Source organism: Pogoniulus pusillus, chromosome 6 (assembly GCF_015220805.1).
Source record: "Pogoniulus pusillus isolate bPogPus1 chromosome 6, bPogPus1.pri, whole genome shotgun sequence".
Lineage (NCBI taxonomy): Eukaryota > Metazoa > Chordata > Aves > Piciformes > Lybiidae > Pogoniulus > Pogoniulus pusillus.
The window spans coordinates 25427352-25444497 of NC_087269.1; the positions used below are offsets into that span (position 1 = coordinate 25427352).

The 17146-nt window shown below is 47.1% G+C and overlaps 1 protein-coding gene across 11 annotated transcripts in view; it reads right to left on the minus strand.

Annotated features, from left to right (window-relative positions):
• Nucleotides 1–17146, minus strand: part of PCDH15 (protocadherin related 15) — a 1224756-nt gene that overhangs the window by 132120 nt on the left and 1075490 nt on the right. For all 11 annotated transcript variants that reach the window (XM_064145003.1, XM_064145009.1, XM_064145013.1 and 8 more), the window contains one exon: nucleotides 11760–11984. In XM_064145003.1, coding sequence (XP_064001073.1) covers nucleotides 11760–11984 — 225 coding nt within the window. The remainder of the gene's footprint in view (nucleotides 1–11759; nucleotides 11985–17146) is intronic.

Consider the following 17146-nt stretch of genomic DNA (forward strand, 5'->3'; position numbering starts at 1 on the left):
TTCCAATGCCTGACCACTCTTTCAGGAAAGAAATTCTTCCTAATATTCCATCTATACCTCCCCTGGTGCAACTTGAGGTCATCACCTCTTGTCCTATCATTAGTCACGTGGAAGAAGACTTGCCACTGTGTCTCGGTTGGTACAATGCAATGCCACTGTGAGATGCAGACTTGCCTGATGCCAACATTGCCACTAACCTAGACACTTTCTAAGGAATCACCTGTTTTCCTGAACAGCTCTTTTGGTAGAAATCTTGGTTTGCAGGAGGCAAAAATGGAGTAACAACTTCAGTTCCTTCCTCACCAGCTATCTCCACACAAACAGAAGTGACTTCAGATGACACCCCAATGCTTTTGATGAATATTTACCTTCATATAGATGTATTTATGCATAGATGTGTCAAGCACAACAACGGGTGAAAATGCCCTTGTCTCTTAAAGACAACCCTGCTTTGGGGCCTTGAGCCTGCAGTGCACTAGAGGGCAGCCCTGCCTTGTGAGAATGAAGCTTCGCCTCCCCCAGCATCAGTTAGCCTGGTTTACCCTCTCTCCCAATTCTCTTCTTACCAAAAGCAAACAATACTTTTGGGGTTTTCCCCCATCTAGTCATCTAAGGTTTGAGGGGGTTCATTTGCAGCTTATAAAATCAGGCTGATGTTTTAATTCCTGTCTTTGGTAGGTTGGGAGCTTCTTATAATCAAACCATAGAACCATAGAATCAGTCAGGGTTGGAAGGGACGACAAGGATTAGACAGTTCCAACCCCACTGCCATGCCCAGGGACACCCTACCCTAGAGCAGGCTGCACACAGCCTCAGCCAGCCTGGCCTGAAACACCTCCGGCCATGGGGCCTCAACCACCTCCCCGGGCAACCCATTCCAGCCTCTCACCACTCTCATGCTGAACAGCTTCCTCCTCACCTCCAGGCTGACTCTCCCCACCTCCAGCTTTGCTCCATTCCCCCCAGTCCTGGCACTCCCTCACAGCCTAAAAAGTCACTCCCCAGCTTTTTTGGAGGCCCCTTCAGATCCTGGAAGGCCACTGGAAGGTCACCTGGGAGCCTTCTCTTCTCCACACTGCACAGCCCCAACTCTTTCAGTCTGTCCTCACAGCAGAGCAGCTCCAGCCCTCTGAGCATCAAAAATACTGCTAAGGTATTAAATCAGCTGCAATTCCATGAGAGCAAAACCTCATTATTAATCTGCTGAACAGTTCCAGAGAGACAAATTCCTGTCCAAGAGCATCAAAATCACAGTCTCTTGATTTGTCTAGACCACCAAAACAAGCATGCTCCACATGATGTTCAACAGAGGATGTGTGTGGAGGTGCTGACCTCAGGAGCTTGCACTGCACACAATTGTGCACAAGTTTCCTTCCACTTTTTCTTGTCTCTTAGCCCAAGAGCTAAGCAGAAAGATGGAATGTTTTATTCTCCCCATTCTGACCTGTTGAAAGAAAATTACTCAAGGTTTGTTTGCTCCTTAAAGACCACATTCTCTTGATTTGTGAACAGACTCAGGTGGCTTTCCTACTGCTTTAGGGCTGTGCTCTAGAATCACAGAATGGTTTGGGTTGGAAGAGACCTTAAAGATTATCTAAATGCCTCATGGGCAGGGACACCTTCTACCAGACCAGGTTGCTTCAATTCCCACCCAATATGGCTTCAAACACTTCCAAGGAGGAAGCATCCACATCTTTGCTCAGCAACCTGTTCCAGTGCCTCATCACTCTCACAGTGCAGATTCTTCTCCTTCCACTTAAGCTAAATCTCCTCCCTTTCAGCTGGAAACCACTACACCTTGTCCTAGTACTACAAGCCCTTGTAAAAAGTCACTCTCCTGTTCTCCTGTAGCCCACTTCAAATACTGGAAGGCTACTTGCAGGTCTTCTTGGAGCTTTCTCTTCTCCAGGGGAGGTTTATGATGCTGGGATGAAGATTGGACTGGATGATCCTGGTGGTCCTTTCCAAGCATAGCTATTCACAGTGATGAGATGTTGTGCTGAGGGGTTTGGGTTAGTCCAGGACTTGTCAGTGTGAACCTAATGATTTGACTCGATAAGCTTGAAGAGCTTTGCCAATCTAAGAAATTCTGTAGTTCTGTGACATCAGGAAATATTTCTTCACTGAAAGGGTTCTCAAACATTGGAACAGGCTGCCCAGGACAGTGCTGGAGTGACCATCTCTGGGGGTGTTCAAGCAGCCTGCTCTTAAGGACATGGTTTAGTGTTGACCCTACAGTGCTGGGTCAGAGGTTGGAATGGATGAGCTTGGAGGTCTCTACCAACCAAATATCTCCTGTGATGCTGTGGTTTTTCAACGGTGCTGTGGCAGGACAAGGGGTAACAGGCACAAACTCAGCCATAAGAAGTTACATCTAAACAATAGCATCCTGGGCTGGCTCAGGAGCAGTGTGGGCAGCAGGACAAGGGAGGTTCTTCTGCCCCTGTACCCAGCACTGCTCAGGCCACACCTTGAGTGCTGTGTCCAGTTCTGGGCTCCTCAATTCAAGAGAGATGTTGAGGTACTGGAAGGTGTCCAGAGAAGGGCAACAAGGCTGGGAAGGGGCTTAGAGCACAGCCCTGTGAGGAGTGGCTGAGGGAGCTGGGGGTGTCCTCATTGCTGCCTGCAGCTACCTGAAGGGAGGCTGTAGCCAGGTGGGGTTGGGCTCTGCTGCCAGGCAACGAGCAACAGAACAAGGGGACACAGTCTCAAGTTGTGCCGGGGGAAGTATAGGCTGGATGTGATGAGGAAGTTGTTGGCAGAGAGAGTGATTGGCATTGGAATGGGCTGCCCAGGGAGGTGGTGGAGTTGCCGTGCCTGGAGGTGTTGAAGCCAAGCCTGGCTGGGGCACTTAGTGCCATGATCTGGTTGATTGGGCAGGGCTGGGTGCTAGGTTGGACTGGATGATGTTGGAGGTCTCTTCCAATCTGGCTGATTCTATGATTCTATGAGGAGGAACTTCATTAATTTAAGGGTGATGGAGCACTGGAACAGGCTGCCCAGGGAGGTGGTGGAGTTTCCACCTCTAGAAACTCTTGAAATCTGCCTGGATGTGTTCCTGTGTGACCTGCATGTGAACCTGCTTTGGCAGTGAGGTTGGACTTGATCTCAAGAAGTCCCTTCCAAGCCCTAACATTCTGTGTGAGTAGTTTGTTGCTGCACAGGCAGATAATTCTGTGGAGTAGTTTACAGCAGCATAATATGATCCAGCCAGGTAGATGTGGCATCACAAATTGATTGCAAAGGGATTAGGAATGAGTAACTGTACAACAGTGGTAAAATGCATCTATTTGAAGGCGTTTTGGATTTTCTCTCCTCTGCAATTCATGCCTTCAATTCAGCAGGCAGTCTCTGGAATTCAAATGAAAAAGGTGGGCATAAAACTCTTGATACTTTCTAATGTATCTGATGAAAGTAATGCTGGAAGAAAAAAAAATCACTTCTCTGACGCTTAGCTTGAAAGCTGTTTCTGTTCCAAATGCAAGAACTAGTTTGTTACTGATACTCACATACATGATGGAAAACCTAACTGTGATTATTTCCACTTCAAATTGCATGTGTGAAGATGTGGCTTCCATGTTTTGACTCAGCAAAAACCAAACTTGAACTGATTATATGGCACGTTAGAGGAAACACCCTATTTCACCAGATACTGGAGTATCAAGAACTTGAATTCCCTTGCCATGACAGTCACTAAATCCCAACGTGGCTGGGGTTGGAAGGGACCTTCTGGAGGTCATCCAGTCCAGCCCTAGTGCTAAAGCAGGGCCATTCAGAGCAGGTTGCTCAGGATCACCATGACCAGGTGCATTTGGAACCTCTGCAGAGCAGGAGACTCCACAACCTGTCTGGGCAGCCTGCTCCAGGCCTCCAGCACTCTCACACCAAAGAAGTCTCTCCTCCTGTTCGGATGCTCCAGTTTGTGCCCACTGCCACTTGTTCTACAACTGAACACCACTGAAAGCAGCCTGGCTTCACTTTCCATGTAGCCCCTTGCCCTCCCTTCTGTGCTGTCTCTTTACACGATGTTCTCAGCTTGAAGCTGCTCAAAACACAGGCTTCTTAACAAGGTATGACTGCCTCTTCCTTGTAGTTAATGCTCAGCAAGCCCTAAAGTATCTCATAATACAAATGAAGGGATAATCCTCATCGTGGAATATATGAGGCAAGAAATGGCCACCAGATGACTGAGCAGGTAAGATGAGATGGAAAAATAAACAATATGTTTATTGGCAGCATGGTCCAACACCGTGCTCATTATTGCATTAATGGCACTAGAAAAGAGAGGAATCAGCAGCTCTGGGGAAGCAGTGCAGCTCATTTTGTAATCCTTGGTCCAAGTTATGTGCTGCTGTGCTGCTCTGCTCTTCCTTAAAGGGGAAATAACTGAATGGTTTAGATTGGAAGGGATCTTAAAGATCATCCAGTTCCAATCCCCTGCCATAGGCAGGGTCACCTCCCACTAGCCCAAGTTGCTAAAGGCATTATCCAACCTGGCCTTAAACACCTCCAGGGAGGAGACATAAACAACCTTCCTGGGCAACCTAGTCCATGGTCTCACCACTCTCCTACCAGTACAAGCCCTTCTATAATGCCCTTCTCCAGCTTTCTTTTAGTAATGGTTCTCATTACATGTTACAAAGAAAGGATTAACCTCATGGATGTAAATTTAGAATCAGTCAGGGTTGGAAGGGACCGCAAAGATCAGCCAGTTCCAACCCCCCTGCCATGCCCAGGGACACCCTACCCTAGAGCAGGCTGCACACAGCCTCAGCCAGCCTGGCCTTAAACACCTCCAGCCATGGGGCCTCAACCACCTCCCAGGGCAACCCATTCCAGCCTCTCACCACTCTCCTGCTCAACAACTTCCTCCTCATCTCCATCCTGAATCTCTCCACCTCCAGCTTTGCTCCATTCCCCCCAGTCCTGCCACTCCCTCACAGCCTCAAAAGTCCTTCGCCAACTTTTTTGGAGGCCCCTTCAGATACTGTAAGGCCACCAGAAAGTCACCTGGGAGCCTTCTCCTCTCCAGCCTGCACAGCCCCAACTCTTTCAGTCTGTCCTCAGAGCAAAGCTGCTCCAGCCCTCTGAGCATCCTCCTGGCCCTGCTCTGGATACACTCCAGCATCTCACAGTATCACAGTATCACAGTATCACCAAGGTTGGAAGAGACCTCACAGATCATCAAGTCCAACCCTTTACCACAGTGCCCAAGGCTAGACCATGGCACCAAGTGCCACATCCAACCTTGCCTTGAACTGCCCCTGGGACGACGACTCCACCACCTCCCCAGGCAGCCCATTCCAGTGCCCAATGACTCTCTCAGTGAAGAACTTTCTCCTCACCTCGAGCCGAAATTTCCCCTGGCACAGCCTGAGGCTGTGTCCTCTTGTTCTGGAGCTGGCCACCTGAGAGAAGAGAGCAACCTCTTCCTGGCCACAACCACCCTTCAGGTAGTTGTAGACAGCAATAAGGTCTCCACATCCCTCTCGGCATAGAGACTCCGGAACTGGATGCAGAGTGGAGTAGATGGGAAGAATCACCTCCCTCAACCTGCTGGTCACACTTCTAATGGGCATCAACTTGATCATAGGAGGTTTCATCTAAACATAAGAAGGAGTTTCCATACTTTCAGGGTGGCAGAGCACTGGACCAGACTGCCCAGAGAGGTGGTTGAGGCCCCATGCCTGGAAATGTTTAAGGTGGTAGGCTCTGTCTCTGGAGACTTTCAAGGTCTGCCTGGAGATGTTCCTACGTGATCTGTTTTCATTGCTGTGTACAACTACCTGAAGGGAGGCTGTAGCCAGGTGGGGTTGGTCTCTTCTGCCAGACACCCAGCAACAGAAGAAGGGGACACAGTCTCAAGCTGTGCCAGGGGAGGTCTAGGCTGGATGTTGTTAGGAAGTTCCTGCCAGAGAGAGTGATTGGCATTGGAATGGGCTGCCCAGCGAGGTGGTGGAGTGGCCGTGCCTGGAGGTGTTGAAGCCAAGCCTGGCTGGGGCACTTAGTGCCATGGTCTGGTTGATTGGGCAGGGCTGGGTGCTAGGTTGTGCTGGATGAGCTTGGAGGTCTCTTCCAACCTGCTTGATTCTATGATTCTATGATTCTATGCTTCAGGTGACTGTGAGCTGGCAGGGGGGGGTCAGAGGTGCCTTCCAACCTATCATTCTGTGAGAGGAGAGTGTCCTGCTGTAACGTTTTATCCTAAACACTCTTTGTCTCAAACACTGGGTCCCTGCATAATTTCTCCAGCACACCTTGATTTTCTTTGCCTTCCTGTTGTCTGCATTTGATTTGTGAGGGTGATTCATCCATGCAGCTGCTCCAAACCTTCCCAAAGGAAAGCAAATTGATTCTGTTTCTCCTCCTGATTCAAGTGTTAGGTTGTCAGAGAAACAAAGGGAGCTGTCTTATGTCAACAGTTGGGAGCTCTGTGCTGCTACAGCATCACTACAACCAATACTGTGCTCTTTGCTTCCAACCTGAGCTTAGAGGACCACAGGAAGCCTTCAGAGCCATGGTGTCTGGTGACAGCAACAGGTGTACTGATGTTCAGTTCTATTAAATCTGGAGATTCAGTGTATCATCTTTCTAACAGTCCCCTGGCATTAAGGCACAGCAGGAATTTGGCACTACTGGAAACCTCTAGATGTAGTTTTTCTTATTCCTGTTGCTTTTTCACTGGAAATCATCAGCCAGAGCTAAAAGGTTCAGCACATTGCATACTCAACTTGGAAAACTGAAAAGAAAACCAACCTAAAGCCCACAGGAGAACAACATTAACAACATGCCCAGCAGGTCCAGGGAGTTCTCTTCCCCCCTCCACCCTGCCCTGGTGAGACCACATCTGCAGCACTGCATCCAGTCTTGGGCCTGCCAGTACAGGAGAGACAGGGAACTACTGGTTCCACAGAGCATCCAAAGATAAGGGACCAGGGCATGTCTGGGGAGGAAAGGCTGAAAGACCTGGGGCTGGTTAACCTGGTGAAGAGCAGTCTGAGAGAGGATATGATCAATGCTAAAGGGTGGAGGTGAATCATAGAATCCAGCAGGTTGGGAGAGACCTCCAAGCTCATCCAGTCCAACCTAGCACCCAGCCCTGTCAGAAATTCCTGACAAGAACTTCCTCCTAACATCCAGCCTAGACCTGCCCTGGCAAAACTTGAGGCTGTGTCCCCTTCTTTTCTTGCTGCTTGCCTGGCAGCAGAGCCCAACCCTACCTGGCTACAGCCTTCCCTCAGGGAGCTGCAGACAGCAATGAGCTCTGCCCTGAGCCTCCTCTTCTGCAGGCTGCACACTCCCAGCTCCCTCAGCCTCTCCTCACAGGGCTGTGCTCCAGGCCCCTCCCCAGCCTTGCTGCCCTTCTCTGGACACCTTCCAGAAAATCCCTATCCCTGGAATCACTCCAGGACAGGTTGTTTGGAGGTCTCAGCAACCTGCTCTAGTTGCGGTTGCCCCTCCTGACTGCCAGGGCTTGGACTAGATGTCCTTTCACAGTGCCTTCCAGCAAAAGCTGTCTGTCATTCTATGACAAACATCATGGTGCTCTTCTTGTCCTGTTGTTCAGGTGTGGGAAGTGTTTCCAGGAAGACAAGAAACTTATTTTTCGATCCTGCTTAGGTTCCCTATTCCCACCTCAGCCCCTTTGTCAGTGCTGAAGCTGCTGTCATACTAAGGCCAGCTGGCTGAAATACATTGTTCCTGTACCCTGTGACTAACAAGGACAACACAAAGTCAGTCACATAGTTGGGTCAGTCCCACCATGCAGGTTACAGCTTTTCTCTGGACCCAGTTTGAAAACAAAAATATTTAAAACACTCCATCACAGAATTGTTTCAGTTGGAACTTCTAAGGTCATCAAGTCCAAGCATCAACCTAAGACTACCACAGCCATTAAGGCATAGAATCATAGAATCAACCAGGTTGGAAGAGACCTCCAAGATCATCCAGTCCAACCTATCCCTCAGCCCTATCCAGTCAACTGGACCATGGCACTAAGTGCCTCATCCAGTCTTTAATAATGTTAAAGTATGTTATTTGTTTAAGGTACTGCTGATTCTGTGTTTTCAGTATGCTTCAAATGGACATAACTGTTACTTGAAGATGGATCACCAAATAATTTTGCTTCCATGTTAAAATATGTTATTTAAGGTACTGCTGATTCTGTGTTTTCAGTGTGCTTTAAATGGACATAACTGTTCATAGAATCATAGAATCACACATTTCTGGAAACACCTGCAGGGATGGTGACTCCATCAGAACCACCCAAATACTCCACTCTCTCAAAACTACACTGTTCTGGGAGAGTTTATTGGTAGCCTCTGTGGGACTCTTTCCAATAGGTCCCTGTCTATCCCAGAACTGGACCCAGGACTCCAGGTACAGCCTCAGTGGAGCAGAGTAGAAGGGGAAGCAAAGCCAGGATGAGGCTCTTAGTGCCATGGTCTAGTTGACTGGATAGGCCTGGGTGCTAGGTTGGACTGGATGAGTTTGGAGGTCTACTCCAACCTGTTTGATTTTATGAAGAAAAGAGCAGTTTTGAGCAATTCCCTACTGAAAAAGAGTAACAGAAAAGGTTCAAAGAGTGATGTCCAAAGTTGTGTTTTTCTTTTGTTGATTTGGAAGCTGCTGCTGGAGAGCAGAGAATTAGGAAACAGGTGACCAGCACCTCAGAATGAGAAATTTTGCAGGGACAGAGAGGTATTGTGGAAGCCTTATGTTGTCATCAAAGCTGATAAGGGGAGACATTTCCTGTTCTTCAAAAGAAGGCTGACAAACAGCATTACTCAGAATCATGTGGCAATTCACAGCATCTGCAGATAATCACTGAGCTGAATCCCAGACTGAATCAGAGTTAAGAAAATGCTTTCTTCAGACTCACATTCAAACCAAAGCTGGCAGATATGAAGCTCACATTTTGGAGCTGGACTTTTGTTTCTGCCACAATTTCAGCTTCTTAGCTGAAATAAGAGTAATCAAACTCTCTTCTCTCCCACAACTTGCAATTCTTTAACTAAAACTCACAGAATGCCAGGCCAGAAGGGACGCCAAGGCTCACAGGCTCATAGCATGTTAGGGGTTGGAAGGGATCTCATCAAGTCCAACTCCCCTGCCACAGAAGGACCACACAATCTAGCTCAGGTCACAGAGGAACACATCCAGACAGGCCTTGAAAGGCTCCAGAGGAGACTCCACAACCTCTCTGGGCAGCCTGTGCCAGTGCACTCTGAACCTTACGGTAAAGAAGTTCCCTCTCGTGTTGAGGCTGAACCTCTTTTGCTGCAGCTTACACCAATTGCTCCTTGTCCTATCTCAGGGAGCAGTGAGCAGAGCCTGTCCCCACTCCTGACCCTCAGCCCTCAGATACATATAAATATTTATCAAATCCCCTCTGAGTCTTCTCTTCTCCAGACCAAGCAGCCCCAGGTCCCTCAGCCTCTCCTCATCAGGCAGTGCCCTCCATCCCCCTCATCATCCTCTTAGCTCTCCACTGGAGCCTCTCCAGCAGATCCCTGTCCCTCTTCAACTGGGGAGCCCAAAACTGAAGGCAGTATTCAAGATGAGGTCTCAGCAGGGCAGAGTAGAGGGGCAGGAGAACCTCTCTTGATCTGCTGGACACACTCTTCCCAATACACCCCAGGATTGCATTGGCCTTCTTGGCCACAAGGGCACATTGCTGTGCCATGGGTAACTTGTGATCCATCTGAAAGATTTTCTCCTCTTGGACATGAGCTCTTCTACCAAATCAGGATGTGCAAGTGTTAACATTTCAGCTACAAGTGCTTTTCATTTGGGGATGGCTACCAAGTTCCCATATTACTGGTGAGATAGCTGGAACCCAGAGGTCATGCTGTTAACTCCCTGCATAAGAACCATTCCCTGATGACACCAAACTGGGTGGAGTGGCTGCCACACCAGAAAGCTGTGCTGCCATTCTGCAAGACTTGGACAGGCTGGAGGGTTGGGCAGGGAGAAGCTGAATGAAATTCAGCACAGACAAGGGTAGAGACTGGCACCTGGGAACAAACAACCTCAGGGATCAGTATAGGCTGGGGACTGACCTGTTGGAAGGAAGCAAAGGGCAAAAGGATTTGGGAGTCCTAGTTGATGGAAGATTGAGCATGAGCCAGCAATGTGCTTTATGGCCAGGAGGGCCAATGCCATTCTGGGGCGGATTAGAAAGGCTGTGGTTAGTAGGTTGAGAGAGGTTCTCCTGCTCCTCTGCTCTGCCCTGGTGAGGCCACATCTGTAGTGCTGTGTCCAGTTCTGGGCCCTCCAGTTCAAGAGGGTCATAGAGCTGCTTGAGAGAGTCCAGTACAGAGCCACAAAGATGCTGGAGGGAATGGAACAGCTCTGTTAGGAGGGAAGCCTGAAGGAGCTGGGGCCGTGCTGCTGAGAGAAGAGGAGACTGAGAGGTGACCTCATCAGTGTTTGTAAATATGTGCAGGGTGAGTGCCAGGAGGCTGGAGCCAGGCTCTGCTGGGTGATGCCCAGTGACAGGACAAGTGGCAATGGGTGGAAGCCGAGGCATAGGAAGTTTCATTTAAACATAAGGAGGAATTTTTACCCTATGAGGGTAACAGAACCCTGGAACAGGCAGCCCAGGGGGATTGTGGAGTCTCCCTCTCTGGAGATATTCAAAACCTACCTGGATGTGTTCCTGTGTGATCTGCTCTGGGTGACTCTGCTATGCCAGAGGGCGTTGGACTGGATGAGCTTTCAAGGTCCCTTCCATCCCCTGACATTCTGTGATTCTGTGTGATTCCTGGCATTAAATGAGTCTGCTCCTTTGCAGCTCTGTATTTTCAAGCAGTAGAACTCATCACACCCCAGTGCTTCATAAAATTCTGGTTTGAGAGCTTGAACCATGACCCGATGCCTTATCTGCAAACAGTTCCTTGTTTCAGGTCCACTTGTGCCAGCCTTTCAGAGGGCTGAGAGGACTACAGGTTGGTAAATGCATCAGGTATTCCTGTCCTTCATAAATCTGTGACCCAAGACTTCACTAACAAGCTGCACACAGGAAAGGAATCACAGATCTTGTAAAGTGTCGGGGTAGTCAAGAGACCAACCCCTACCTGGCTCCTCATCAATGCCCAGTATAGGGGCATGATAGCTTCCCTGATTCTGCTGGCCACACTATTGCTTATCCAGGCCAGGATGCTGGCGGCTGCCTTGGCCACCAAAGCACACTGCTGGCTCATCTTCAGCTGTTTGACAACCAAGCCAAGAAGGCCACCAGCACCCCGGGCTGGACAAGCAATAGTGTGACCAGCAGAAACAGGGAAGTGATCATGCCCCTATACTGGCATTGGTGAGGAGCTTGGAGCCAGGTAGGGGCTGGTCTCTTCTCCCTAGTATCAGGTGACAGAACAAGAGGAAATGGCCTGAAATTGTGCCAGGGGGGGTTTAGGTTGGAGATTAGGAAAAGATTTTCTTGAAAGAGTGGTCAGACATTGAGACAGGCTGCCCAGGGAGGTGGTGGAGTCACCATCCCTGGAGATGTTCAAGAAATGTGTGGCCATGGCACTTGGGGACGTGGTTAAATGATCATGGCAATCTTAGGCTGTCAGCTGGACTCAGTGAGCTTGGAGGTCTTTTCCAACACAAACAATTCTACAATTCTATGAAAACCACAGGGAAAAAGCAAGACTACTGTGAGCAGGTTGTGGTGTTTCACTGGGACATCAGCATGGGTTGACAAAGTGTTTAGTAGCAAACAGGAGAGGATGACATCAACTGACAGTTACTCTTCTTACCTTTACCCTGACTGTGACGGTAGCGAGTCCAGGAGGCATAGTGCCTTTGCTGTCAAAGGCTTCCACCAGAAAGGTGAAGGTTGCTTCTGTGTCGTGGAATGATTCATAATCCAAGGACTTGACAAGAGATAACTCTCCTGTATACTTGTCCAGGGCAAAATACTGCAGCGCTTCCTGCGTCCGGATTCGGTAGTTAACATCAGAACCAAGATCAACATCCTTTGCCTACAGCGTGCCACGGGAGAAAAGAAAATCTTTGGAAATCAAAGGCTCACACCAAAGCCCTGCTGGATGTCAAGGACATAACCTACTGCAAACAACTCGAGTGTTTGTTCTGTTGTAAGAAGAGCGTTGGTTTTGCTTTGTAGTACTGCACAAAGACAAGGAAGACCTAAGGCTTGTAACATCCACAGCTGCTGGATGTCACTGAAAACTCAGCCTCATCAGGTTGTCCTCCCTGGGCACCTGCTATCAAATGCTGCCATGGAGAGGGTGCTGGGCTTAACAGTCTGCTAGTTTGACCCTAGCTGGGATATTTTGGTGAGAAGAATTATATGCTGGGCTGTGAAAAGGAAACATTGGTGATGTCTGCTGCACTCATAGGCTTGCTGAGATGCATAAGAACACGAGCAAAAACGTAGAAAACAGAGTTGCTCTCTCTCTGGCTCTGGTTGCCTGCACTTTTCTCTCTAACTTGCTGCCTAACTAATCCTTCTGCTTCCTAACCCCCTTGGCCAATCCTCCACACTCACTTTGAATGTAAGGCAAAGTTTGGGGTAAGGTAGAGGGGTGGAAGGGTGGTTGGGCGCCCCGTCTGGGGACTCTGGTTTCTGGGAGGGCTGTTGCATTTCTGTATCACTTTTAACTTGCCTATGTCTGTCTCTAGCTGTATCTATTGTAAATCCCTGCTTGGATCTTGTGCTAAGCTGGAAATAGAAAGATTCATTCTAATTTCCAGCTCAGCTGAGTCTAGTCTGGGTGATTTTCTTAAGTGTGGAGGGGCAGGTAACACCCAAATCATCACAAACAAGTGTTTGACCTCACCCCATAAGGCAGCAGGAGTGGGTTTACTTCATACCAACATGAGACAATACTGATTTCCTTTGGGATAAGGAGTATTATGTGATTGCTTTAGCACTTCTTTGATATTAGATTTATCTGCAGTAAGAGAAAGCAAATCCTGCTGAAATGCTCAGAAAAGATGCTTTTCAGGAGGATGTGGCACTTTGGGGCATGGTTTAACAGCCATGGTGGTTTTAGGTTGATGGTTGAACTCCATCTTAGAGGTCTTTTACAACTGAAACTATTTTATTACTATATCTAGGCTGCTTGTGGGAAGGAAAGCTCAACTGTCTTTAGGTTAGTCTTAAGCAATTAGGTCTTACTTGTCTAAGTATTTTTTTCCATATGGAAGACAGCAGGTCCAGGTTCTCCCTTAGATGATGATTTGGTATTGGAGAAATTGTTTCCGGATGCCAACTATTTCTCTCCAGTAACTATATTGTGAGGTTATACATCTCAGTTTGACTTCAATGTCTAAATGAGTTGAGTAGCTCTCTTGCTACTAATGGAAACAGGTAGAAGGAACATAGAATCACAGAATTGTTTCAGTTGGAAAACACCTCTATGGCCAAGCCTAGCTACTGAACTACCAGCACCACGGCCACCAAATCATGTCCCAAAGTGCCATGCTGAGCTTTCAAACACACTACCTGTTACAGAATATTCCAAGAGGCCATGACAGCAGGGTAGGCCTTGTTGCTTGTTTAGTGGTGACTAGCTTGTGCAGATGTGATGCTGCTGTTTAGTGATGACTTGCTTGTGGAGATGTGATGTTGCTTGTGGAGATGTGATGTTGCTTGTGCAGATGTGATGTTCCTTGTTTAGTGATGACTTGCTTGTGGAGATGTGATGTTGCTTGTGTAGATGTGATGCTGCTTGTTTAGTGATGACTTGCTTGTGTAGATGTGATGTTTCTTGTGCAGATGTGATGTTACTTGTTTAGTGGTGACTTGCCTGTGCAGATGTGATGCTGCTTGTTTAGTGGTGACTTTCTTGTGCAGATGTGATGCTGCTTGTTTAGTAGTGACTTGCTTGTGCAGATGTGATGTTGCTTGTTTAGTAGTGACTTGCTTGTGCAGATGTGATGTTGCTTGTTTAGTGATGACTTGATTGTGCAGATGTGATGTTGCTTGTGCAGATGTGATGTTGCTTGTGCAGATGTGATGTTCCTTGTTTAGTGATGACTTGCTTGTGCAGATGTGATGTTGTTTGTGCAGATGTGATGCTGCTTGTTTAGTGATTACTTGCTTGTGCAGATGTGATGTTGCTTGTGCAGACGTGATGCTGCTTGTTTAGTGATGATTGCTTGTGTAGATGTGATGCTGCTTGTTTAGTAGTGACTTGCTTGTGCAGATGTGATGTTGCTTGTTTAGTAGTGACTTGCTTGTGCAGATGTGATGTTGCTTGTTTAGTGATGACTTGATTGTGCAGATGTGGTGTTGCTTGTTTAGTGATGACTTGATTCTGTAGATGTGATGTTGCCTGTTTAGTGGTGACTTGCTTGTGCAGATGTGATGCTGCTTGTTTAGTGATGACTTGCTTGTGCAGATGTGATGTTGCTTGTTTAGTGGTGACTTGCTTGTGTAGATGTGATGTTGCTTGTTTAGTGGTGACTTGCTTGTGCAGATGTGATGTTGCTTTTTAGTGATGACTTGCTTGTGCAGATGTGGTGTTGCTTGTTTAGTAGTGACTTGCTTGTTTAGATGTGATGCTGCTTGTTTAGTAGTGACTTGATTGTGCAGATGTGGTGTTGCTTGTTTAGTAGTGACTTGCTTGTGCAGATGTGATGCTGCTTGTTTAGTAGTGACTTGCTTGTGCAGGTGTGATGCTGCTTGTTTAGTGGTGACTTGCTTGTGCAGATGTGATGCTGCTTGTTTAGTGATTACTTGCTTGTGCAGATGTGATGTTGCTTGTGCAGATGTGATGTTGCTTGTGCAGATGTGATGTTCCTTGTTTAGTAGTGACTTGCTTGTGCAGATGTGATGCTGCTTGTTTAGTGGTGACTTGCTTGTGTAGATGTGATGTTGCTTGTTTAGTGGTGACTTGCTTGTGCAGATGTGGTGTTGCTTGTTTAGTGATGACTTGCTTGTGCAGATGTGATGCTGCTTGTTTAGTGATTACTTGCTTGTGCAGATGTGATGTTGCTTGTGCAGATGTGATGTTGCTTGTGCAGATGTGATGTTCCTTGTTTAGTAGTGACTTGCTTGTGCAGATGTGATGCTGCTTGTTTAGTGGTGACTTGCTTGTGTAGATGTGATGCTGCTTGTTTAGTGATGACTTGCTTGTGTAGATGTGATGTTTCTTGTGCAGATGTGATGTTACTTGTTTAGTGGTGACTTGCCTGTGCAGATGTGATGCTGCTTGTTTAGTGGTGACTTTCTTGTGCAGATGTGATGCTGCTTGTTTAGTAGTGACTTGCTTGTGCAGATGTGATGTTGCTTGTTTAGTAGTGACTTGCTTGTGCAGATGTGATGTTGCTTGTTTAGTGATGACTTGATTGTGCAGATGTGATGTTGCTTGTGCAGATGTGATGTTGCTTGTGCAGATGTGATGTTCCTTGTTTAGTGATGACTTGCTTGTGCAGATGTGATGTTGTTTGTGCAGATGTGATGCTGCTTGTTTAGTGATTACTTGCTTGTGCAGATGTGATGTTGCTTGTGCAGACGTGATGCTGCTTGTTTAGTGATGATTGCTTGTGTAGATGTGATGCTGCTTGTTTAGTAGTGACTTGCTTGTGCAGATGTGATGTTGCTTGTTTAGTAGTGACTTGCTTGTGCAGATGTGATGTTGCTTGTTTAGTGATGACTTGATTGTGCAGATGTGGTGTTGCTTGTTTAGTGATGACTTGATTCTGTAGATGTGATGTTGCCTGTTTAGTGGTGACTTGCTTGTGCACATGTGATGCTGCTTGTTTAGTGATGACTTGCTTGTGCAGATGTGATGTTGCTTGTTTAGTGGTGACTTGCTTGTGTAGATGTGATGTTGCTTGTTTAGTGGTGACTTGCTTGTGCAGATGTGATGTTGCTTTTTAGTGATGACTTGCTTGTGCAGATGTGGTGTTGCTTGTTTAGTAGTGACTTGCTTGTTTAGATGTGATGCTGCTTGTTTAGTAGTGACTTGATTGTGCAGATGTGGTGTTGCTTGTTTAGTAGTGACTTGCTTGTGCAGATGTGATGCTGCTTGTTTAGTAGTGACTTGCTTGTGCAGGTGTGATGCTGCTTGTTTAGTGGTGACTTGCTTGTGCAGATGTGATGCTGCTTGTTTAGTGATTACTTGCTTGTGCAGATGTGATGTTGCTTGTGCAGATGTGATGTTGCTTGTGCAGATGTGATGTTCCTTGTTTAGTAGTGACTTGCTTGTGCAGATGTGATGCTGCTTGTTTAGTGGTGACTTGCTTGTGTAGATGTGATGTTGCTTGTTTAGTGGTGACTTGCTTGTGCAGATGTGGTGTTGCTTGTTTAGTGATGACTTGCTTGTGCAGATGTGATGTTGCCTGTTTAGTGATGACTGCTTGTGCAGATGTGATGCTGCTTGCTTAGTGATGACTTGCTTGTGCAGATGTGATGCTGCTTGTTTAGTGGTGACTTGCTTGTGTAGATGTGATGTTGCTTGTTTAGTGGTGACTTGCTTGTGTAGATGTGATGTTGCTTGTTTAGTGGTGACTTGCTTGTGCAGATGTGGTGTTGCTTGTTTAGTAGTGACTTGCTTGTGTAGATGTGATGTTGCTTGTTTAGTGGTGACTTGCTTGTGCAGATGTGATGTTGCTTGTTTAGTGGTGACTTGCTTGTGTAGATGTGATGTTGCTTGTTTAGTGGTGACTTGCTTGTGCAGATGTGGTGTTGCTTGTTTAGTGGTGACTTGCTTGTGCAGATGTGGTGTTGCTTGTTTAGTAGTGACTTGCTTGTGTAGATGTGATGTTGCTTGTTTAGTGGTGACTTGCTTGTGTAGATGTGATGTTGCTTGTTTAGTGGTGACTTGCTTGTGCAGATGTGATGCTGCTTGTTTAGTGATGACTTGCTTGTGCAGATGTGATGCTGCTTGTTTAGTGGTGACTTGCTTGTGTAGATGTGATGTTGCTTGTTTAGTGGTGACTTGCTTGTGTAGATGTGATGTTGCTTGTTTAGTGGTGACTTGCTTGTGCAGATGTGGTGTTGCTTGTTTAGTAGTGACTTGCTTGTGTAGATGTGATGTTGCTTGTTTAGTGGTGACTTGATTGTGCAGATGTGATGTTGCTTGTTTAGTGATGATTTGCTTGTGCAGATGTGGTGTTGCTTGTTTAGTAGTGACTTGATTGTGCAGATGTGATGTTGCTTGTTTAGTAGTGA